The following is a 24,315-nucleotide window of genomic DNA, read 5'->3' on the forward strand; positions in this document are numbered from 1 at the left end:
ACGAACCAAATTATTCCGACTTCACTCTCCAAGGCTGGAAATTCCTTGGACTTCCTAGTGGAGAATTCGTTTTCCAGATGAATCATAATGATCTTCTTCATTATTGGAAGAATGAATGCAAACATGGCCTGAAACATCGGTAAGGAAAACGGAATGAATCCTCCATCTTGGTTATGCACTTCATTTCACATTCGATTCATTGATTAACCTAGAACGGCACTCGGTAGGGCGCACACCTCCACCAGGCCCAACAGTTTACGATTTGTATCCCACTGATAGGCCGGATCTGCATTGGGATCTGAACCAAAATCGAATTGGCTCGTCACTACTCGATTCCTTGAATTGTGGACCATAAACTAACTTGGACATGACTCACAGGAAGAGAGGATTAATTAATTAATTACTAAGTTGGTCTCTTGTATGAGCCCAGTGGTTCCACCGAGGTCACGTGCTGTTGTCTTGGAATGGTTTATTTGTTTTCATTTTAATGGTCATGACCTGTGTATATATCGTCCTGTTCTACTGAGTAAACGGATACTTTATTTATGAACAGCCCTTCCTCAGCTGTGGAATCTGGTGAAGCTGGAGCTGAAGAAGAACGAGGCGTGAGCGTGAAGGATAAGAAGCATGAGAAACCTGGGCAGTGGGCTCACCTGTCACGGAAAAAGAGTAAGCGGGAGGTAAGCATCCACCCCTGAGCTCCAGTATCTTGCTGTATCCAACAAGTATTTATAAACTACTCTATTCACTGAGGTCCAATGCACGACTCCGCAGTCAGGTCCCAAATACCCTATCCACAATGGTCCCACACAACTCCATCTCCTGAGGTACAGCGTACTACTCCAGTCCCATTCACATACCCTACCTCATTCACATAGCCTCTTCCCATTCACATACCCTCTTCCCATTCACATAGCCCTCTTCCCATTCACATAGCCCTCTTCCCATTCACAAACCCCTCTTCCCATTCACATACCCTCTTCCCCATTCACATAGCCTCTTCCCATTCACATACCCTCTTCCCATTCACATAGCCCTCTTCCCATTCACATAGCCCTCTTCCCATTCACAAACCCTTCTTCCCATTCACATACCCTCTTCCCCATTCACATACCCTCTTCCCATTCACATAACCTCTTCCCATTCACATAACCTCTTCCCATTCACAAACCCCTCTTCCCATTCACATACCCTCTTCCCCATTCACATACCCTCTTCCCATTCACATAACCTCTTCCCATTCACATACCCTCTTCCCATTCACATAACCTCTTCCCATTCACATAACTTCTTCCCATTCACAAACCGCTCTTCCCATTCACATACCCTCTTCCCCATTCACATACCCTCTTCCCATTCACATACTCTCTTCCCATTCACATACCCCTCTTCCCATTCACATAGCCCTCTTCCCATTCACATACCCCTCTTCCCATTCACATACCCTCTTCCCATTTACATACCCCTCTTCCCATTCACATAGCCATCTTCCCATTCACATACACCTCTTCCCATACCCTATCCCATTCACATGCCCCTTTTCCCATTCACATACCCTATCCCATTCACATACCACTCTTCGCATTCACATACCCTATCCCATTCACATACTCCTCTTCCCATTCACATACCCTATCCCATTCACATACCCCTCTTCCCATTCACATACCCTCTTCCGCATTCACATACCCTCTTCCCATTCACATACCCTCTTCCCATTCACAAACCCTCTTCCCATTCACATAGCCCTCTTCCCATTCACAAACCCCTCTTCCCATTCACATACCCTCTTCCCCATTCACATAGCCTCTTCCCATTCACATACCCTCTTCCCATTCACATAGCCCTCTTCCCATTCACATAGCCCTCTTCCCATTCACAAACCCTTCTTCCCATTCACATACCCTCTTCCCTATTCACATACCCTCTTCCCATTCACATAACCTCTTCCCATTCACATAACCTCTTCCCATTCACAAACCCCTCTTCCCATTCACATACCCTCTTCCCCATTCACATACCCTCTTCCCATTCACATAACCTCTTCCCATTCACAAACCCTCTTCCCATTCACATAACCTCTTCCCATTCACATAACCTCTTCCCATTCACAAACCGCTCTTCCCATTCACATACCCTCTTCCCCATTCACATACCCTCTTCCCATTCACATACTCTCTTCCCATTCACATACCCCTCTTCCCATTCACATACCCCTCTTCCCATTCACATACCCTCTTCCCATTTACATACCCCTCTTCCCATTCACATAGCCATCTTCCCATTCACATACCCTATCCCATTCACATACCCCTCTTCCCATTCACATACCCTCTGCCGCATGCACATACCCTCTTCCCATTCACATACCCTCTTCCCATTCACATACCCTCTTCCCATTCACATATCCCTCTTCCCATTCACATAGCCCTCTTCCCATTCACATACCCCTCTTCCCATTCACAGACCCTCTTCCCATTCACATAACCCCTCTTCCCATTCAAATAGCCCTCTTCCCATTCACATACCCCTCTTCCCATACCCTATCCCATTCACATACCCCTTTTCCCATTCACATACCCTATCCCATTCACATACCACTCTTCGCATTCACATACCCTATGCCATTCACATACCCCTCTTCCCATTCACATACCCTATCCCATTCACATACCCCTCTTCCCATTCACATACCCTCTTCCCCATTCACATACCCTTCTTCCCATTCACATACCCTATCCCATTCACATACCCTATACCATTCACATACCCTCTTCCCATTCACATACCCCTCTTCCCATTCACAAACCCTCTTCCCCATTCACATACCTTCTTCCCATTCACATATCCTATCCCATTCACATATCCTATCCCATTCACATACCCCTCTTCCCATTCACATACCCCTCTTCCCATTCACATACCCTATCCCATTCACATATCCCTATTCCTATTCACATACCCTATCCCATTCACATACCCCTCTTCCCATTCACATACCCTATCCCATTCACATACCCTCTTCCCATTCACATATCCTATCCCATTCACATACCCTATCCCATTCACATACCCCTCTTCCCATTCACATACCCCTCTTCCCATTCACATACCCTATCCCATTCACATACCCCTATTCCTATTCACATACCCTATCCCATTCACATACCCCTCTTCCCATTCACATACCCTATCCCATTCACATACCCCTCTTCCCATTCACATACCCTATCCCATTCACATACCCCTCTTCCCATTCACATACCCTATCCCATTCACATACCCTATCCCATTCACATACCCTTCTTCCCATTCACATACCCCTCTTCCCATTCACATACCCTTCTTCCCATTCACATACCCTATCCCATTCACATACCCCTCTTCCCATTCACATACCCTATCCCATTCACATACCCCTCTTCCCATTCACATACCCTATCCCATTCACATACCCTATCCCATTCACATACCCTATACCATTCACATACCCTATCCCATTCACATACCCTATCCCATTCACATATCCCTCTTCCCATTCACATACCCTATCCCATTCACATACCCTATCCCATTCACATATCCCTCTTCCCATTCACATACCCTATCCCATTCACATACCCCTCTTCCCATTCACATACCCTATCCCATTCACATACCCCTCTTCCCATTCACATATCCCATCCGCACATATCCTACTCCATACTCACCATCTTGGAACAACAAATCACAATGGCCTTCTTACTTCCCTACCAATCATTGACGTCCTGCACACTTCGTTGCCTCTCACTACACAAACTGCCGAGCTGGTGCCTCCCAGCCCAGGCATTGTACCGCATTGGAGGAAATGTTAAGCCGGTTGTCCCACCTGCTCGTAATCACTTGCGAACGTCAAAGATCCAAGCTATTCGCGTTCGCCCTAACCCTTATATTTTAATGGGGTAGGCCTTTGTCGGCTTACACTTCTGCTGAATTCTAAATTCTTCGTAATCTGCCCCCCATGATCCAGGACCCCCATAATGACATCACCAGTAGCCGAATCTGGGCGAAGAATACAGACATCCCAGAATGGTTGTCAACTCATCTCTAAGGTTCTGCACATGTGCTGCCCCATCAATGGCTGATGATGTTTTGTCCAATAAATAAAGATCATCGAGTTTCAGGAGAAATTACACGAACAACAAAAGGGTATTCATTAATGAACAAAGGTACATATCAAGGTAGAAGATAAACTCAAATTTGTGATCAAATACTGAGACTTCATATTTAGAAAGCAACCCAAACCCAAACCCTAACCCAAAGCCAAACCCTAACACAAACCCAAACCCAAACCCTAACACAAACCCAAACCCTAACCCTAACCCTAACACAAACCCAAACCCTAACACAAGCCCAAACCCTAACCCTAACCCTAACACAAGCCCAAACCCTAACCCTAACACAAACCCAAACCCTAACCCTAACCCTAACCCTAACCCAAACCCAAACCCAAACCCTAACCCTAACCCTAACACAAACCCAAACCCAAACCCTAACCCTAACACAAACCCAAACACAAACCCAAACCCAAACCCTAACCCTAACCAAGAGCGAATCCCCCCAATCAGGACCATCATGCTTTGGACCAACCGAACCGAAAATAAAGAGACGATTGAAGGATAATCTTGCTCATGGTCATGATCAGGTGACCATGAGCAAGATGACCATGACCCTTTCTACCGGTGAAGGAGGGTGTGAACGGGTAATGGTGTGGGTCAGGGGGTATCTACGGTTGTTATCGAGACCCCTTAACTCCCCTTTTCCAGCACGTGCAGTGTCCATCGAAGTCACGAGCCAGACGAGCAACTTAACTAGTCTTTTTACAAACAGAATTTGTTGGATGAAGATTAAGTTCTTCACTTATGAAGTTTGAAATTACCAGCGCGACGACGCTCGATGGGGACTCGACCCAGTGGTATAAACGCTGCGCGTAATTGACCTGTAATTGTCATTATTAACCTGAACCTGCATCTTGTTTGTTCTGCCAGGGGATCCATGCCTAGGGGATCCATGCTCAGGGGTTCTACCAGGAGATCCATGCCTAGGGGATCCATGCCCAGGGGTGCCACCAGGGGATCCATGCTCAGGGGTGCCACCAGGGGATCCATGCTCAGGGGTGCCACCAGGGGATCCATGCCCAGGGGTGCCACCAGGGGATCCATGCCGAGGGGTGCCACCAGGGGATCCATGCCCAGGGGTGCCACCAGGGGATCCATGCCGAGGGGTGCCACCAGGGGATCCATGCCCAGGGGTGCCACCAGGGGATCCATGCCGAGGGGTGCCACCAGGGGATCCATGCTCAGGGGTGCCACCAGGGGATCCATGCCGAGGGGTGCCACCAGGGGATCCATGCCCAGGGGTGCCACCAGGGGATCCATGCCCAGGGGTGCCACCAGGGGATCCATGCCCAGGGGTGCCACCAGGGGATCCATGCCGAGGGGTGCCACCAGGGGATCCATGCCCAGGGGTGCCACCAGGGGATCCATGCCCAGGGGTGCCACCAGGGGATCCATGCTCAGGGCTTCTACCAGGAGATCCATGCCTAGGGGATCCATGCTCAGGGGTGCCACCAGGTGATCCATGCTTAGGGGATCCATGCCCAGGGGTGCCACCAGGGGATCCATGCCGAGGGGATCCATGCCTAGGGGATCCATGCTCAGGGGTGCCACCAGGGGATCCATGCCGAGGGGATCCATGCTCAGGGGTGCCACCAGGGGATCCATGCTTAGGGGATCCATGCCGAGGGGATCCATGCTCAGGGGTGCCACCAGGGGATCCATGCCTAGGGGATCCATGCCCAGGGGTGCCACCAGGGGATCCATGCTTAGGGGTGCCACCAGAGGACCCATGCCGAGGGGATCCATGCTCAGGGGTTCCCCAGTCTTTCCACCAGGGATTCTTCCAGGAGATCCAAGCTCAGGGGTTCCACACGAAGCTTCATTCCCAGGGGTCCAAGCAGGGGTCCATGCCCATGGGTTCCACCAGGGGATCCATGTCCAGGGTTTCACGGTTCCACCAGGAGTTGTAATCAGGGGCTCCACCTGGGGTTCTACCAGGTAATCCATGCCTAGGAGAACTAGCACGGGGTAACACCTGGGCTTCTATCAGCAGTTCGAACATACGACGATAATGTTTTGAACAATTTAAAAGCAATTTAAAGGACGAGTTTGAAATCCATTTTAGGGGTTTTGCAATAAGGTGTGAGTGTGACATACGTGGTACTCTCTCAAGCCTCGTCTCAATTTGGCAGGTTTGCGCATCACAGAACCTAAGCTGTACCTGTCAGGTGGGTCACAGTACGAGTAGTTTAAAATCCCAGGCGCTTGTATACCGAAGTTAGCCAGAGACACAAAGTCATCTCATGCACACAGCGGAGGCAGGTCGAGGCAACACCAATGCCGCTTAGGTGTGAACACTGCACGCCATGTGACCAAGCGCACTGTTGATGTGTGTTGAGCTCATGATTTGTATCAGGGTCTCTGACTTCCTGTGCTCGTTGGGGAGACAGGGGGAGTGGTGTAGAAGGGGTGGGTGTGCCACTTCACATCGCCACTCCGTGCATGGCAGGGCGCGCCCACCGTGGCACGAAGCCCCGGGGTGCACGACTCTGGAGTCATGGCCGGTTTTATTCCCCAGGTGCGGCAGGACACGGCAGAGGCGGACGATGCTGGGACTTGCCCAGATCGGAGAGGTGTTGCACCGAACCGCAGTGTGGTAAAGAGACTTCGCAACTTTTTGGAGCGAGGTGGTAACCAGCCATCTCTGAGCGACCGAAGTGGTAACCAGCAATCTCTGAGCGACCGAGGTGGTAACCAGCAATCTCTGAGCGACCGAAGTGGTAACCAGCGATCTCTGAGCGACCGAAGTGGTAATCAGCGATCTCTGAGCGACCGAGGTGGTAACCAGCAATCTCTGAGCGACCGAAGTGGTAACCAGCAATCTCTGAGCGACCGAGGTGGTAACCAGCGAACTCTGAGCGACCGAAGTGGTAACCAGCGATCTCTGAGCGACCGAAGTGTTAATCAGCGATATCTGAGCGACCGAAGTGTTAATCAGCGATATCTGAGCGACCGAGGTGGTAACCAGCCATCTCTGAGCGACCGAAGTGGTAACCAGCAATCTCTGAGCGACCGAGGTGGTAACCAGCCATCTCTGAGCGACCGAAGTGGTAACCAGCAATCTCTGAGCGACCGAGGTGGTAACCAGCCATCTCTGAGCGACCGAAGTGGTAACCAGCAATCTCTGAGCGACCGAAGTGGTAACCAGCCATCTCTGAGCGACCGAAGTGGTAACCAGCAATCTCTGAGCGACCGAGGTGGTAACCAGCGATCTCTGAGCGATTCTGTGAACCCCAATGGAAGTGTGTCCAGGTCGTTAAGCTTTGCTAAGGTCACTTCGGAGCTGGAGGACCATTCCATCAGAGTTGGGCGATCTCTGGACAGCGCCAAAGGTTTGGGAGTGGACCAATGGTGCTCCGTTGGGAATTCAGGAGGCCAGGTGTTGGAACAAGATGGCGTTTCAGATTACACCTTCATCGAGAGTGATCACGATGTGTTTTGTGAGTCAGTGGATCATACTCTTGTTGAGTCAAGTTCAAAATCCACGGCGAAACTTGGACACGTGGACAAAGGACAATCTGACGAACCGTGGAGGTGTGAGGAGGACACGTTCAAACTGCAATCGGACAGTGGCAATGCTGGAGGAAGGACCAAGCGGAGCTTCAGCAACTACAGGTGTGTTTTACATGCTTACACATTTACTAAGCATGGAGTTTAATGATAGTGCGTGGAGGATTGGCATTGAGGTGTGTATGTGTGTGTGTGTGTGTGTGTGTGTGTGTGTGTGTGTGTGTGTGTCTGTGTGTGTGTGTCTGTGTGTGTGTGTGTGTGTGTGTGTGTGTGTGTGTGTGTGTGTGTCTGTGTGTGTGTGTGTGTGTGTGTGTGTGTGTGTGTCTGTGTGTGTGTGTGTGTGTGTGTGTGTGTGTGTGTGTGTGTGTGTGTGTGTGTGTGTGTGTGTGTGTGTGTGTGTGTGTGTGTGTGTGTGTGTGTGTGTGTGTGTGTGTGTGTGTGTGTGTGTGTTTGTGTCTTTGGAAGGCGGTGGGAGATGGGAAATTACTTAGGTCATTGTTGGAAGTGGGTGGTGTTTTAAGGTTGATTGGGGGTGGGAGGAGGGTGAGTGGAGGATGGATGGGGGGAGGGTGAGTGAGTGGAGGAAGGATGGGGGGAGTGGGGATGAGTAGAAGGGATGGTGGTGGAGGGTGAGTGATTTGAGAGGATGGGGGGGGGGGGGAGGATGGAGGGAGGGTGAGTGAGTTGAGGAGTGGGGGGAAGGCGAGTAAGTGGAGGAAGGATGGGGGGAGATTGAGTGAGTGAAAGAAGGGTGGGGGAGGGGGGTGAGTGGGGGGAGGGTGAGTGTAAATGGAGGAAATCCGTCCCCGGTGGTGGAGGGTGAGTGAGTGAAGGAGCAGGGGAGGCTGAGTGAGTGGAGGAGGAGTGGGGAGAGGGTGAGTGAGTGGGTGGAGGGCGAGTGAGTGGGTGGAGGGTGAGTAAGTGAGTGGGTGGAGGGTGAGTAAGTGAGTGGGTGGAGGAGGTAGTGGTGAATGGTGAGTGAGTGGAGGAGGTGGTGGTGGTGAGTGAGTGAGTGGGTGGAGGTAGTTGAATGGGTGGAGGAGGTGGTGGTGGAGGGTGAGTGAGTGGGTGGAAGAGGTGGTGGTGGAGTGTGAGTGAGTGAGTGGAGGACTGGAGATGGTGGTGGTGGAAGGTGGGTGAGTGGGTGGAGGAGGTGGTGGTGGTGGAGGGTGAGTGCGTGGTTGGAGGCGGTGGTGGTGGAGGGTGGGTGAGTGAGTGGAGTGGTGGGCGGATGGTGAGTCAGTGGAGTGGTGGGGGGATGGTGAGTGAGTGGAGTCCATTGCTGAAAGCGGATTGTAGTTGTAAAAGGTTTGTGGATGGTGGAGTTGAGGTTGATGGAGGATTTGTTTCTTTGTTACTTGGCAAAAAAATTTTTTTTAACAAGTATGTTGATCACTCCGGTTTGTGTGTGTTTGTGTGTTTGTGTGTTTGTCTGTTTGTCTGTCCGCACACTTATACTTGCCTACAGGTTAGTTTTTAACCGATATTCACGAAACCACCAAATGGTAGAGTTCGTGGTCCCACAAATTCCTATATATTTTTGAGGTCAAAAGGTCAAAAGGTCAACATAGGCCAAAGGTCAACCACTTTTTTCAAATTTCTAAAATCCTCAATTTTCATCCGATTGACTTGAAATTTAAATGGTATTTTCACATCAGCGAACTGAATTCAACCACCAACTATTTTTGAGATCAGCATCGACCAAAAGGTCAACATAGGCCAAAGGGTGGCATAGTTCCGAACCCGAAGGATCGGTAACCGACACAATTTCGGTCTTCGAGGCCGGCCGATAGGCACAGTGTGACCAGAAGGGACGAGGTTCTCCTGACCACGTGGCCCTCGACTAGGTGGGGTTTGTCCGCACAATGTGGGCGCATCAGGATGAACTTTAGCCGGGGAGCGTTTGGGCGCCCCGGTCTGATACTGCCGCCCACGCGCAGAACAACTTGTGAGTGCACGTGGGTCCCGGCGGTCCCACTGGCCTAGCGCTACCATGTTTAGACAGCGAACTCCGTCCCCGGGCACCGGCACCTACTCCCGGAAGTTTGAGAGATCAGCAGTGCCGGGCACGGTAGGACACCCGCGGAGCCCCGGCGGACCGGGGACGCGCGAGCCTACGCGTTAGCGTGCTACGGCGGAATCAACGGCTACGGCCACGGCCGGGCCGATACTCGGCCCGGTCGCCCGGAAATGAACTGGTTCGACGCCCGCGCTAGAGAGGTCGCGGGCGACTGAGATGTATTAACAAATTAGTTAATTAATTTGAGACGTCCGATTTCTAGTGTTTGGAAATTTGGAAGAGCTTGACCCTAGCCTTTCCCTTGCGAGGGCAAGGAGGAACTTAACACTCGACACTTAAGCTTAGCTTGAAGTACACCCTGACCGGCGCTCACGGTGGGACGGCAAGGCAACCAGAAGGGACGAGGTTCTCCTGACCACGTGGCCCTCGATCTGGGAAGCGAGAGGCGTTCCATTAGTGGACGCGCCCCTCACGCCCGACTTTTGGGCGGCCCCGGCAGGCCGTTTGTTTTGACGTTCCGTGACAGGCCCCGCACCCCCACCTCCGGGCCGACCGGGCGACCGGAATGAATCCCTTCTCCCTTCTCCCTTCCCCCTTCTCTCCCCATCTTGTCTTCCGCTCCCTCTTTTTGTATATTTTGTTTGTCTGGTTGATTTGTTTGTGAAATAAATGTTAGCTCTTTCACGAGCCTCGATTCAGTATACAAAAAACAAAAAAAAAGGTCAACAACAATTTCAAATTTCTAAAATCCTCAATTTTCATCCGATTGACTTAAAATTTCAATAGGATTTTCATATCAGCGAACTGAATTCAACCACCAACTAATTTTGAGATAAACATAGGCCAAAGATCAACCACTTTTTTTCAAATTTCCAAAATCCTCAATTCTCGTCCGATTGACTTGAAATTTGAATAGGATTTACATATCAGCTAACCACTCACATTTCCTTCCGGTCGATCATCACATCATGTTCTCCAGCTCAATCAACATTTCACAAAACTTGAAAGAACGCAGCAATGACCAATGAGTAAAAAGATGATAGTGTCAAAAAGCATTGTGCCCGACCAGATGCATTCAAAACGGCTATTAAAATGCTGTTTCCTTTTCAAACATCAATTTTCTCCCCATTTGCTGCATTTGAGTCTTAAACCATCTTAGCGACTGGAGAATGAAATCAGATATTGAAGTAAATTTACGATAAAGCCACGAGAGATGCAGAATGTGTGAGCCTTAAAGAAGAGCTCTTTGAAGGCTGGGACGTATATGTAGCGAAAAAAATGGCGCCGATTTTATTTTGAAGCTCCGCCCTGAAAGGACAGACAGACAGACAGGTGGAGAATATATATATATATATATATATATATATATATATATATATATTCTCCACCTGTCGACGTACATGTAGCAAACAAAATGGCGCCGATTTTATTTTGAAGCTCCGCCCTGAATGGACAGACAGACAGGTGGAGAATATATATATATATATATATATATATATATATATATATATATATATATATATTGTTGCGGGTTTGCCGCCGGCCTTCTCCCCTTACCAAGGGGGGATTAGTCCCCTTGTCTTTGACTGACCAGGCGCGACCCGAGGCCTATGACGTTCCTTCCGGACAGCACGAAATAGGGTATCAGGACCAAATTCGCTATTACCTAAATACTCGCGCTGCCCTTAATCGAGGAGACAAGCCTCGCACGAACCACGTGTGTTGATACGCCGAGCGGTTGCGTACACGTGACTCACGCTATTATTAATTACTAGACCCCGATTCAAGCGGTTCTTATTCGTACCACGCTTAGTCAATGGCGAAATCACAAAGACGATCGAATTGGAAGGAAGAACAGGTTTATTTACACTATACACAATGATTCAAGAGCAGAGACACAGAGCAAATCCTTAAACACAGTCTTACTTAATACCCAAGGACACGGGCCTGTCTCACACACACACTCACACGGGGACTGCAGATGGCAGGACGATGTTCACCAGCGCGTCCAGGGATGGCTTCCGTGCAGCTCTCTCTCCGATCCCCGGCCCGTCCCATGTAGATGGAAGGAGGAGAAGGCAGGAGATCGCCGCGTGTCATCTGAACGGAGCGGGTTATCATGGGGCGAATTGGTAGGGAGCGGACTTTGACGCGGCTGGCGGTTATCTACTTGCGGCTATGGCCGCGCTTACTCGCGTGGGTGAAAAGCGCAATATGCATTACCGGCGCGTCTGGCTGCGCCCGTGTACTTTGTACAGTTAAACGCCTCTTCTTCTCTCTCTCTGCGCAAGTCCTCCAACAACGCGTGTATCCTCCGCAAGTTCTTAAAACAACGCGCTTATCTTGCGAGTCCGAATCCTTTTCGCCACCGCCATTCAAGTCCTCGTCCTGCTGGTAAGTCCTCTATCTCTCTCTCTCCTCTGCGATTCCTATCGCACCACTGGTGCAAGTCAAGTCCTTCTCCTTCAAGTCCTGGTGAGGGCTTTGTGCAGTGCGTTATATAGGCACACCCCGCGAACCTTCTCGAACTCACCAGACGCGCCTCACCACGCCCTCTCACACCATGCCGCTAGAGCCCTGATTGGCTGGTGGCTCTTACCACCATCGCCTCCGCCGCTCCCAATCTCAACGCCGCTCACCCCGACCCCGCGCTCCTCCTTCTCAGGCCTACCTCGTGTTACTCGACTAGTGGTCAGCCGAATGGGGCGCGGGATCAATTACGCCCATAGAGGTAGAATTGGAGGTGGGACACAAAATGAATGGAGGACCTATTCTCATGTCTTTACAAAACGCAGGCACTAAGAGGGGAAATGGCCTATTCTTACACATACTAAGACATAACTATACTACAAATGGGCCTTTATGGTGCTAGTGTGACTAACTATGGGGGGCAACCCTTTAACCTTTAATGACTTCAACGTGCCAATCTAAAAACCACAGCAATATATAAAAGTGAAATACGAACAATTCCCCCCTCCCTACCTGGTTAATCTCATTATATATTGGAATTTGTTCATCAGCATTAACATAATAAAATTAGCTCGTTGGAGCCAAAACTTGACATGTCCAAATGGCTCCCGCTTTGCGTCCGTGTACGACTCGTACAGGTACAACGACATAATGCAAAGAGCATGCATACGTAGGATGAACTTTTATAAAGGGTGTCCCAGAATTCACTACGGAACATTAACAAACATTAATATTATATTTACTACTAGTAACAAGAATTCTGAGTATTGCGGCTGCAATACATGTCCCCTACCAAAGTTCAAAGTGCCATAACTTTGTCAAAAATGATCGAATATGCAAATTTATGCACGGTTGGTTTTATGCACGGTTGGTCGGTTTTCAAACTTGATCTGAGGTATGCTGAGACACGTGTGTCACGCCTCGCCTCGTTGATAAGCCCGCAAGGTCGCTCCGTGGAGCAGCCTGCATGTATTGCACTGTGTGAATTATATAAATTATTACCAACTCACGGTCTGAGGTACTAGCTTCAAGAGATATCCATTAAAAAAAAAAATTCGTTTAATTAACGATATCTGCCAAACCACGTGCCCTATCGCAAATTCCAAAAGGACATTTTAGTGCTGAACAGATCTGTGAAGTTTCCCCTCGATTGGATCAAAAATGAGGGAGGAGCTCGGTTTTAAAGGTTCATGCTTAAAAACGTCATAACTCTGAAACCATGTGACGCATGACGTCATGCTCGCTGACTTTTTGTTCGTCATGGGTATGCGATTCTGCCTGCAAAGTTTGGCCTCGATCTGTTCAGCCGTTGCAGAGAAAAAGGGGTTTTCGTGTTTTCACGAAAAACAATATGGCGACCGAATCACGTGACCTGTGACGTCATAATTACCATTAAAATATTCTACAGACCGAATCCATCATATGGTGAAAATTTTATCTCAATCGGTCCAATTATTGCAGAGAAAATGGTTTTTAAAGGAAATTAAAACTTAAAATGGCACTGAATTAAGGATTATCAGAATTCCCAAAGTTCAAAGTGCCATAACATTGTTAAAAATGATCGAAACGTCATGAAGTTCGAACTTGACCTGTAACTTATCATGAGGAAACCATGTGCCAAGTTTGAAATCATTAGCATTAAGCGTTTAGAAAAAAAGTGCGGAAAACTGTTCTTTGCGTGACGGACTGACGGACTGACGGACTGACGGACTGACGGACGGAGGGACGGAGGGACGGAGTGCAAACCTATAGTCCCCTCCGGTGTACACCGTAGTAGGGGACTAATAACAGGTAATATGATTGGTTAGATAATTAATTAAATAATTCACTAGTCGTGTAATGATTGGTTGACCATATTTTCAACACAAAAATAATACAAATTAAAATTAATTATTTTATGTTCCCGAGTGATTTCTGGGAAACGTCATACAGCACATATTTACATTTTAAATACATGTCGGTATAACTGCAATGACCTTCACACCATTGAGGTGGTAAAATCACCAGGGATCACCAGGGATCACCAGGTATGGCCTTCAGTGGCAGGTTCACCTGGCCATCACTATGGCCTTTAGCGAAACAACCTGTGAGCTCTCACACTCCTTGCAGCATCGTGTAAATGTGGCATGTACTCATCGGCCTACTGATTATTATTTAATATGCAGCTGGTTGCATCATTTTCTGGAGGGGTGGCTGTGCCGCTGATGCAGTGCCCCTGTTCCCAGTAAGCTGGTACTTGTTTTCCCGACCTCGGAAGGATGACGGGCTGAGTCAACCCACCTGATGTGATTCAACGGCTTGACAGGGGCTCAAACTCAAGACCATAAGATCTTGAGGAAGCCACCTTAATCGTTAAGTCAACACCAGGGTAACTAGTTTTGATGTAGTGTGTTTCGCCGTGGCCTCATTTACCATTACAATGACATCCGACTGTAAAACCACTGTGCTGGTGCTGCAGGCACCGGATGCTGCACCGTTGAGCATGTTGTGCATTGGAATGGACGTTAATCCGGCTGTCCTGTCTCTTTATTGACATTACAATTACCATTTAATGTTTGGAGGTACAATTTCTCTCCAAATGAGTTTAATAACCGGAAAAACTAGAACTGGTAGAGCGCATAAGGTTCAACAGTTTACATGTTGTATCCACTGATAGGTTGGATCTGGGTCTGGGTCTGGACCCAAACCAAAATCCAACTCGTAGAGTGCATACCTCCACCAGGCTCAACAGTTTACATGTTGTATCCACTGATAGGTTGGATCTGGATCTGGGTCTGGGTCTGGACCCAAACCAAAATCCAACTCGTAGAGTGCATACCTCCACCAGGCTCAACAGTTTACATGTTGTATCCACTGATAGGTTGGATCTGGGTCTGGGTCTGGACCCAAACCAAAATCCAACTCGTAGAGTGCATACCTCCACCAGGCTCAACAGTTTACATGTTGTATCCATTGATGGTCGAGATCCAGATCCGGCCTCAAACCAAAATCCACTGGTAGAGCGCATACCTCCACCGGGCTCAACAGTTTACATGTTGTATCCACTGATGGTCCAGATCCAGATCCGGCCTCAAACCAAAATCCACTGGTAGAGCGCATACCTCCACCAGGCTCAACAGTTTACATGTTGTATCCACTGATGGTCCAGATCCAGATCCGGCCTCAAACCAAAATCCACTGGCAGAGCGCATACCTCCACCAGGCTCAACAGTTTACATGTTGTATCCATTGATAGGCCAGATCTGGAACTGGATCTGATCCAAAATCCCATTGGCTTGTTCTTGTCACCTGATTAACTCATCCACCAAGTTTCGTCATAACTCGTCCCAACTTTTTGAGATATCGCCCTCACAGCCAAACAGACAGCGAGGGTTGGAAACAAAAAGCTACCTTCGGTGGTGTCGGAGGTAACCAAGGCTTGTTGCGACAACGACGACATTTGTTTGTGCCTTACCTAAGACTTAAACAGTATTTTATGGTGAAATGTTACTTTAGCTTTTGACAAAGGTGAAGTTATGCTGGATAAACGGCAAAGTTGTCTTATTTTGGGCGAATGAACTATTAAGGAAGAAATGAAAGACGTGAATTTGGGAACTTGATGATCACGTTTGTTTCCTTTGTTGTTGTCAGATCGGAAAGGAAATCGAGAAAACATTCTGAGGACGAAATGAGCAAATCGGACACCTTTCCTCGTGAACGACGTCGGAATCAGGATAAAGGTAACAAAATGACGGTGTCTGAGCTGATAAAAAGCTTTGAACAGGCCTCGAGAAAGTCGAGCACAGAAAACTTCACTGGAAAAGAAATTGCTTCGCAAAGCGGAAACAGAAGAGAAGCGGCTCCAGTTCTGAGTCGAAACAAGAATGTGTCCCGATCATTCAAGTCCAAAACAAAGGTGCAAGGTGTGGACGACGACTCCACGTTGAAGGAGCAGGTGGAGGTGAGAGAGGAAGACGAAGCTTCGATCGGGGTAGGAGTCGACGCGTCGTCGCCCCAGGAAGAGACCGCACCTGCATCTCCGGCGAATGATGCTACCTGCGGCCGTGTACGACACACAAAAGTAGAAGAGGAAAAAGAAGAGGCCGCACGACGTGGGGCTTGTCCTGACACCGCCCGAGGAAATTCCACACCCGTACACACTCACGCAGGTGCGAAACAGCACCAGGGAGTTGAGCCTTCAGGGCCTCATGAAGACAATCTTGATTTTAAATCAACAATCGCGACACCGTCGGAATGCGACTGTACAGAAGAAGGTTTCAATGTTTTCAAGCATTTAACGCAGCTCGCACCGAGGGATGGGACTACACCAGGTGTTCGGCACGCACCTAGAACCCTAGAACAACACGTTGACACCCAGAAAGCCTCCGATGCAGCACCTGTCGGTGAAAGCGTGGATTGGGCAGGTTCCTCGTCACCTTCACCGAAAAAGATGAAGGTTCTCACTGAAGGCAATGGTGAAATAGATCATTTGAAATGCTCTTCAACACTCATTACCCGGAAGTTCAATGGAGGCACAAAGATAAACGGTACCAAACCAGAAAACGATTTCAGCAGAGAATCCGAGGCAGAACAAGATGTTCTTCCTGTCCCAGGAAAAGGGCGAGAAGGTAGAGCGTCTCAGTCGAAGTCCTATTCTGGTTTACAGGCGTCTGCTCGATCTGAAGGGCCAGACAAACAAACCAGAAATGATACGTCTCCTTCAGTCAGTGTCGTTCCCAATGAACCGGCATCGGGAAAGGGACACCAGGAAAGATTCTCGTCAATGGAAATATATGGAGGTGCTCCTGTTCACCGTGCGGAAACATCTGGAGGTGCTCCTGTTCACCATGCGGAAACATCTGGAGGTGCTCCTGTTCACCATGCGGAAACATCTGGAGGTGCTCCTGTTCACCATGCGGAAACAACTGGAGGTGCTCCTGTTCACCATGCGGAAACATCTGGAGGTGCTCCTGTTCACCATGCGGAAACATCTGAAGGTGCTCCTGTTCACCATGCGGAAACATCTGGAGGTGCTCCTGTTCACCATGTGGAAACATCTGGAGGTGCTCATGTTCACCATGCGGAAACATCTGGAGGTGCTCCTGTTCACCATGTGGAAACATCTGGAGGTGCTCCTGTTCACCATGTGGAAACATCTGGAGGTGCTCCTGTTCACCATGTGGAAACATCTGGAGGTGCTCCTGTTCACCATGTGGAAACATCTGGAGGTGCTCCTGTTCACCATGTGGAAACATCTGGAGGTGCTCATGTTCACCATGCGGAAACATCTGGAGGTGCTCCTGTTCACCATGCGAAAACATCTGGAGGTGCTCCTGTTCACCCTGCGGAAACATCTGGAGGTGCTCCTGTTCACCATGTGGAAACATCTGGAGGTGCTCCTGTTCACCATGCGGAAACATCTGGAGGTGCTCCTGTTCACCATGCGGAGAGCTCTTCAAAGACCGAGGATGGTACGATGGTCACTTCGATCGTACAACCCAAAATTTCTAGATCACAGGAAAAGGAAAGGCAATGCAATCTTCCTGTATCAACATCAGCCAGTTCATCCATAACGGGATTTCCAAAACCAGAGGATTTACAAACAAACATGGATAAAATGTTGATGAAACCTGACAATGTGGATAATAAAATCGGTCCATCCATCGTTTCAAGGTTTGGGCAGATAGACACACAATCGGAGAGCGAGATGATTCCGGATAACCCGGAAGAAATGGCAAAGCTCCTCGATGTTTTGAATAACATTGATGACACAGAAAACCCGATACCCTACCGGAAAGGAGCCAAGGTCGGGCCCAGGCGCAACCCTGTGTGGCCTAGAGACCAGTTCCTTTACCCAATTCGAGAAGATTCATTTCTCGAGACGCTCTTGGAGAAGGACGCTAAGGCAGCATTCCAACCAAAGGTAAATGTGACTCCTAAAAACGGGAATGGCTCACAAACGTCAAGCACCCAATGTGGTAAATCAGGTTCCTATTCGAGGACCAGACCCTCGATTATTGTTACTCGGGCGAAGCTGACTGAACGACCTCCTAGAGAATTCAAGTACAGCTCGATATCCCCGCAGAGCTCGGCTTCCAAAAATGTCGGATTGTTCAAGGAACATGATAATGGTGAATCACAGGTATTTGACGATCATCCCATGGAAGGATGTCTACAAGAGCACCGAGGGATGGATCAAGGTACCTGTGAGGATCATCCCGTGGATGGATATTTACAAGAGCACCAAATGATGGATCAAGGTACCTGTGAGGATCATCCTGTGGATGGATATTTACAAGAGCACCAAATGATGGATCAAGGTACCTGTGAGGTGAATGTTCCATCTCAGCTCTGCAAATGTGCACGTCATGAGGATTCTTACAGCCTGGTGGGACCACGTCCCGGAAAGGTAACTTCCGACCTCTTTGGTCTATTTTGTACATACTGTATTGTCATCATGCTTGTAAGTGTTTCGTCAACAGGTAGATGTGCGATGGTTCGTTGACTTGTTGTGAATGGCGTGTGCTCCAGATAGTTCTGTTCGAGGGTCCAGGCAGAGACGGGCGCAGGTTTGATTTTTGGGGTGATGAGCCAGACTGTAGCCAATGGAAAATCCGTGGGGATGCCTGTCTGCAGGTTGTACGAGGCTGGTATGTACAAGTACAAGTCCAATAACTTACACCTTTTCAATCCTTTAATGTTCCGAATCATTCTCCTCTGCTATCTCTGTTACACTGAGAACTGAGATGGACAGGTTAACAATACGTCTTTATTCACTACTCTCAAAAAATGGAGCCAATGACCTTTAACCTTTCCTTAACAACTTAAGTATTCCATGTTTGGTAACCAACCGAACATTCCCAAAGTGGATTGACAGAGGAGTGGCTGACATCAAACAGTGTCGTCAGGTACACCGAATGGTTTGAAGGGGTTTTCTCCCTTCTCAGCTGGATCGTATACGAAAAGCCCAACTACCTGGGGCAAATGGCGGCCTTGGAGGAGGGTATTGCAGAGTTGGCCCAGCTATGGGGCTCGGGAATTCCGGATGCCACCGTCGGCTCTCTGAGTCTCACCATTCAGGTATCACACATTACCTCGACTTCTCATTTCTCTGTTATTATCAGGTCACATTCTTTATAGGTTAGTGACGTCATCACAAACCCGAACCCTTCCACCTGGACTCGTCGTCTCCCGCAGAACCACAGCTTGCCGGCTATCTTACTGTTTCCAGAGGAGCATAGTCGTGGGCGATTCACACGTTATGAGCAGGAGGAGTCAATGCTGCGGACTTCCACCTATTCACCTGGCCCAGCCTCCATCACCGTCTACACGGGAACGTAAGAACTACCTTATAGACGTTGTCAGGGTTAAAGTGCAGAAATGACAACCATTGTCTTTGGTTGTCATGACAACCAGAATATTTGGATAAGCCCATTACCTGGAGATCTTTACTGTACAGAATCCTAAAATACAGGTATGTGGTATAATTGGCCGTCTAACTGCGTTGATGTCAAATCAAATAGGGTGGTCTTTTTGTGTACCTTTTTTTATATTTATCTTGCACCAAATGCTTGAATCTCAAGGGTTCGTATAACCTGCCGCAGGTGGTTGCTCTATCCACGACCACACTTTGAAGGCTGTCCCCTGGTGCTCGAACCTGGGTTTTACCCCACGAGAGAGACCTGGGGGGCCGATCACTGCTCGGTCGCTTCTCTGAGACCCATGGTCATGGTACGGTGTTGCACCTTTCACTGATGTTCACTCCATCGGGTTCTTTCTTCTTTTTGTGTATCACCGTGCACCTGTTAATCAACCTGTCGTACTCTGTCTATTCCGGCGCAGGGTGGATTGAAGGTGGAACACCCCAATGACTTCAAGGTAAGGTTTGATTCCAACTGTCACACCAAAAACACACCATATTAGCACGAGCTTTCACAACAACGGTGTGTAACCGACTCCCTCAGGTATACCACACCCTCCGTAGGACCAAAAACCGATGATCTTGAGATCCGATGAAAATCTTGTCACATGTCCATCCGATCTTATAAGAAATCTGGGTGGGATTATTGTAAATACCATTTGAGGTTTCAGTTTATGGCACTGGATGTTGAACAGATTTTGAAATTCCCCCATAACTCGAGGTTCATGGTGTCCGACGTGTTACCAGATGGTGGTTTATGATCACGTGGACTTTTCTGGCACCAACTTCGAGGTCTTCTCTGAGAGGAGCCACCTTAATGGGATGTCCGTTCTTTCAGCTCGTGTCTATGGAGGAGTGTGAGTGAAATTGAAAATTACACACCTCATCATCAATTACCACACCTCATCATCAATTACCACACCTCATCATCAATTACCACACATCATCAATTACCACACATCATCAATTACCACAGCTCATCATCAATTACCACACCTCATCATCAATTACCGCACCTCATCATCAATTACCACACCTCATCATCAATTACCACACCTCATCATCAATTACCACACCTCATCATCAATTACCACACTTCATCATCAATTACCACACCTCATCATCAATTACCACACTTCATCATCAATTACCACACCTCATCAATTACCACACATCATCAATTACCACACCTCATCATCAATTACCACACTTCATCATCAATTACCACACTTCATCAATTGCCACACCTCATCATCAATTGCCACACCTCATCATCAATTAACACACCTCATCATCAATTACCACACATCATCAATTACCACACATCATCAATTACCACACCTCATCGTCAATTACCACACATCATCAATTACCACACCTCATCATCAATTACCACACCTCATCAATTACCACACCTCATCATCAAATACCGCACCTCATCATCAATTACCGCACCTCATCAATTGCCACACCTCATCATCAATTACCACACCTCATCATCAATTACCACACCTCATCATCAATTACCACACCTCATCAATTACCACACCTCATCAATTACCACACCTCATCATCAATTACCACACCTCATCATCAATTACCGCACTTCATCATCAATTACCACACCTCATCATCAATTACCACACCTCATCATCAATTACCACACCTCATCATCAATTACCACACCTCATCATCAATTACTGCACTTCAGCATCAATTACCACACATCATCATCAATTACCACACTTCATCATCAATTACCACACCTCATCATCAATGACCACACATCATCAATTACCACACTTCATCATCAATTACCACACCTCATCATCAATTACCACACATCATCAATTACCACACTTCATCATCAATTACCACACCTCATCATCAATTACCGCACTTCATCATCAATTACCACACCTCATCATCAATTACCACACCTCATCATCAATTACCGCACTTCAGCATCAATTACCACACATCATCATCAATTACCACACCTCATCATCAATTACCACACATCATCATCAATTACCACACCTCATCATCAATTACCACACCTCATCATCAATTACCGCACTTCATCATCAATTATCACACCTCATCATCAATTACCACACCTCATCATCAATTACCACACCTCATCATCAATTACCACACCTCATCATCAATTACCGCACTTCAGCATCAATTACCACACATCATCATCAATTACCACACTTCATCATCAATTACCACACCTCATCATCAATTACCACACATCATCAATTACCACACCTCATCATCAATTACCACACTTCATCATCAATTACCACACTTCATCATCAATTACCACACTTCATCAATTGCCACACCTCATCATCAATTGCCACACCTCATCATCAATTACCACACCTCCTCATCAATTACCACACCTCATCATCAATTACCACACCTCATCATCAATTACCACACCTCATCATCAAATACCGCACCTCATCATCAATTACCGCACGTCATCATCAATTGCCACACCTCATCATCAATTACCACACCTCATCATCAATTACCACACCTCATCATCAATTACCACACCTCATCATCAATTACCACACTTCATCATCAATTACCACACCTCATCATCAATTACCACACCTCATCATCAATTACCACACCTCATCATCAATTACCACACCTCATCATCAATTACCGCACTTCATCATCAATTACCACACATCATCAACTACCACACCTCATCATCAATTACCACACCTCATCATCAATTACCACACTTCATCATCAATTACCACACCTCATTATCGGAACAAACGGATGCTTTTGTACTCTTTTAAACTTCCTGTGTACTTGTGTTCCATTGCAAAACTCAGGTTCCTCTCCACACGTCACCGTGACGTCACCGTGACGTCACCCTGCTTCCTGGGATAAAACATTGTGCTCAGGAAAAATATTCTACCTTTTCTATTCACTTGAACACCAAGATCGTGAAATCCAAAAGGGTTTCTTATTTAAATCGTTGCAGGTTACGATTCATCCGGTTGAACTAAATCAGTAAAAGTTTATAAATGCAAAAGCTGGACGTGCAAGTAGGCAGAGCCGCCATTTCGGTGAGAATCCGCTCGACTAGTTTCACGGCAGATGTTGAAGTGAAGAAGAAGCTTGAAAATATCCACGTGACCTCAACCGTTGGTGAATGGGTGAATTGGTCTGTTGATGTTAGTTAATACGGGCCTTAAGAGTTTTCCGAGTTTCTCCTCTGTAGGTTTCAGTGCAGGATGGAGATCTCCACATCTGACGCCATTCACCGAGTCGCGTTTCCTGTCCTTCTGGATCTTGTCCTCAACATGAACCAACTCGCTACGCAGAATTCCGTGTGGTTTATATGACGTAACAATGCCGAACTTGGAGAAGAATCTTCTCACTTTCTCAGACAGCCCAAGCACATACGGAATGGTCACTCGTGTCATGTATTCTTGATCCGTGTCCTGTTGTTGTTCACCGGACATGATGCTGTTCTTACTACTTCCCGCTTTCAAAAAAGACCAACCGGCATAACCACGCTAACTAAGAGCACTCACGATGTTCGCCTTCTCACATAATAATTGAAAGAATACCTATGAAGAACGAAGCTGATCCTGAAAACATACCTCTCCCCAAGAAACAAAATCAAAGCCATAAACCAGCTCACAATACCAGTGTTTCAATATAGATGCGGAATAACAAGCATTCTGGGTATTGTGCTGCAATACATGTCCCCTACCGGCAGTCTGTCGTCCGGAAAACTGTTGGGGTATTTATTTACTCACAGGTTCTGAATCGTTCCCAATCGCGAATTACCTCAGCACGGGCTCACCTGTGATTCGCATTCGGGACTTCGATTTATACACCTTGCAGACAGGTGAGCAGAAGAACGAGAAAATAAGTAGTTGATAAAGAACCTTTCGAGTTGCTAAATATCAGTAATTTATTATATTTTCCGGTTCACGATCAATGATCGATGTGTATATATATATATGTTGCCGGCTTGGCTCCACCCCTCCGGAAAGCGCACGCTGTGTCAACCAGGTGCACAGAGCGACGAGTGTAGGACTTGCTGAATATGTGAAATGGTCAACAGACTATCGGATGCAATTTGTAAACAAACATGAACACAACAAACCTGAAAAGGTATCCCCAACTCACCTTGCAAATAATATTTCCAAAAACAGGTGTGAATAGAAGATGCCGCACAGGAAAATGAAACAACAACAAATACAGGCCCAATAATTGCAAAAATGACAAAAGAAATATATACAAAGAAATATCAATAAATATATACCAACAACTGGGAGAATGACAAAAGAGCAGGAGAATACAAAAAAGAAATGGACAGAGTGAGGATAGACAAAGAAGGCTCATTGGAATAGTTAAGAAGAGTTCAGCTCAACTGGGACGGAGAACGAATCGTAATAAATGTCCAAGATCAAGGACACTACACCAATGGATTTGAAAAGATGGCGGGACTGAGCCAGACGGACAAGTGTAGTTTCTGCAAGACAGAAATAGGAAGTATTAGTCACGTGATCTCGGGATACAAAAAACTATTATCGGAACAACTTTACACACAAGAGCACAACAAAGTATGCAAAGTGATTCATTGTCAAATCTGCAAAAATGTAAACATCCCAGAACCAGAAAACTCATGGAAACACAAACCAAGGGCAATCATTGAAAATGAGGACATCATGCTCACGTACGGCCTGATGATTCCATCGAGCGTGAAC

General features: G+C 47.5%; 1 protein-coding gene across 4 annotated transcripts in view; it reads left to right on the plus strand.

Annotated features, from left to right (window-relative positions):
• LOC137427215 (uncharacterized) overlaps nt 1–24,315 on the plus strand; it is an 87,199-nt gene that overhangs the window by 24,417 nt on the left and 38,467 nt on the right. For 3 of the 4 annotated variants that reach the window (XR_013623538.1, XM_078778568.1, XM_078778570.1), the window contains exons 2-10: nt 554–680; nt 6,676–7,772; nt 15,787–18,544; nt 18,667–18,785; nt 19,083–19,215; nt 19,333–19,472; nt 19,740–19,866; nt 19,978–20,013; nt 20,303–20,412. Coding sequence is in view for 3 of the 4 variants with exons in the window: in XM_078778568.1 (XP_078634694.1) it covers nt 554–680; nt 6,676–7,772; nt 15,787–18,544; nt 18,667–18,785; nt 19,083–19,215; nt 19,333–19,472; nt 19,740–19,866; nt 19,978–20,013; nt 20,303–20,412 (4,647 nt within the window). In the remaining variant the exon portion in view is untranslated. The remainder of the gene's footprint in view (nt 1–553; nt 681–6,675; nt 7,773–15,786; nt 18,545–18,666; nt 18,786–19,082; nt 19,216–19,332; nt 19,473–19,739; nt 19,867–19,977; nt 20,014–20,302; nt 20,413–24,315) is intronic. The other variant, XM_078778569.1, reaches the window with a different exon arrangement.

The sequence above is a fragment of the Myxine glutinosa genome, chromosome 5 (genome assembly GCF_964187855.1).
Source record: "Myxine glutinosa chromosome 5, kmMyxGlut1.1, whole genome shotgun sequence".
Taxonomy (NCBI): Eukaryota; Metazoa; Chordata; class Myxini; order Myxiniformes; family Myxinidae; genus Myxine; species Myxine glutinosa.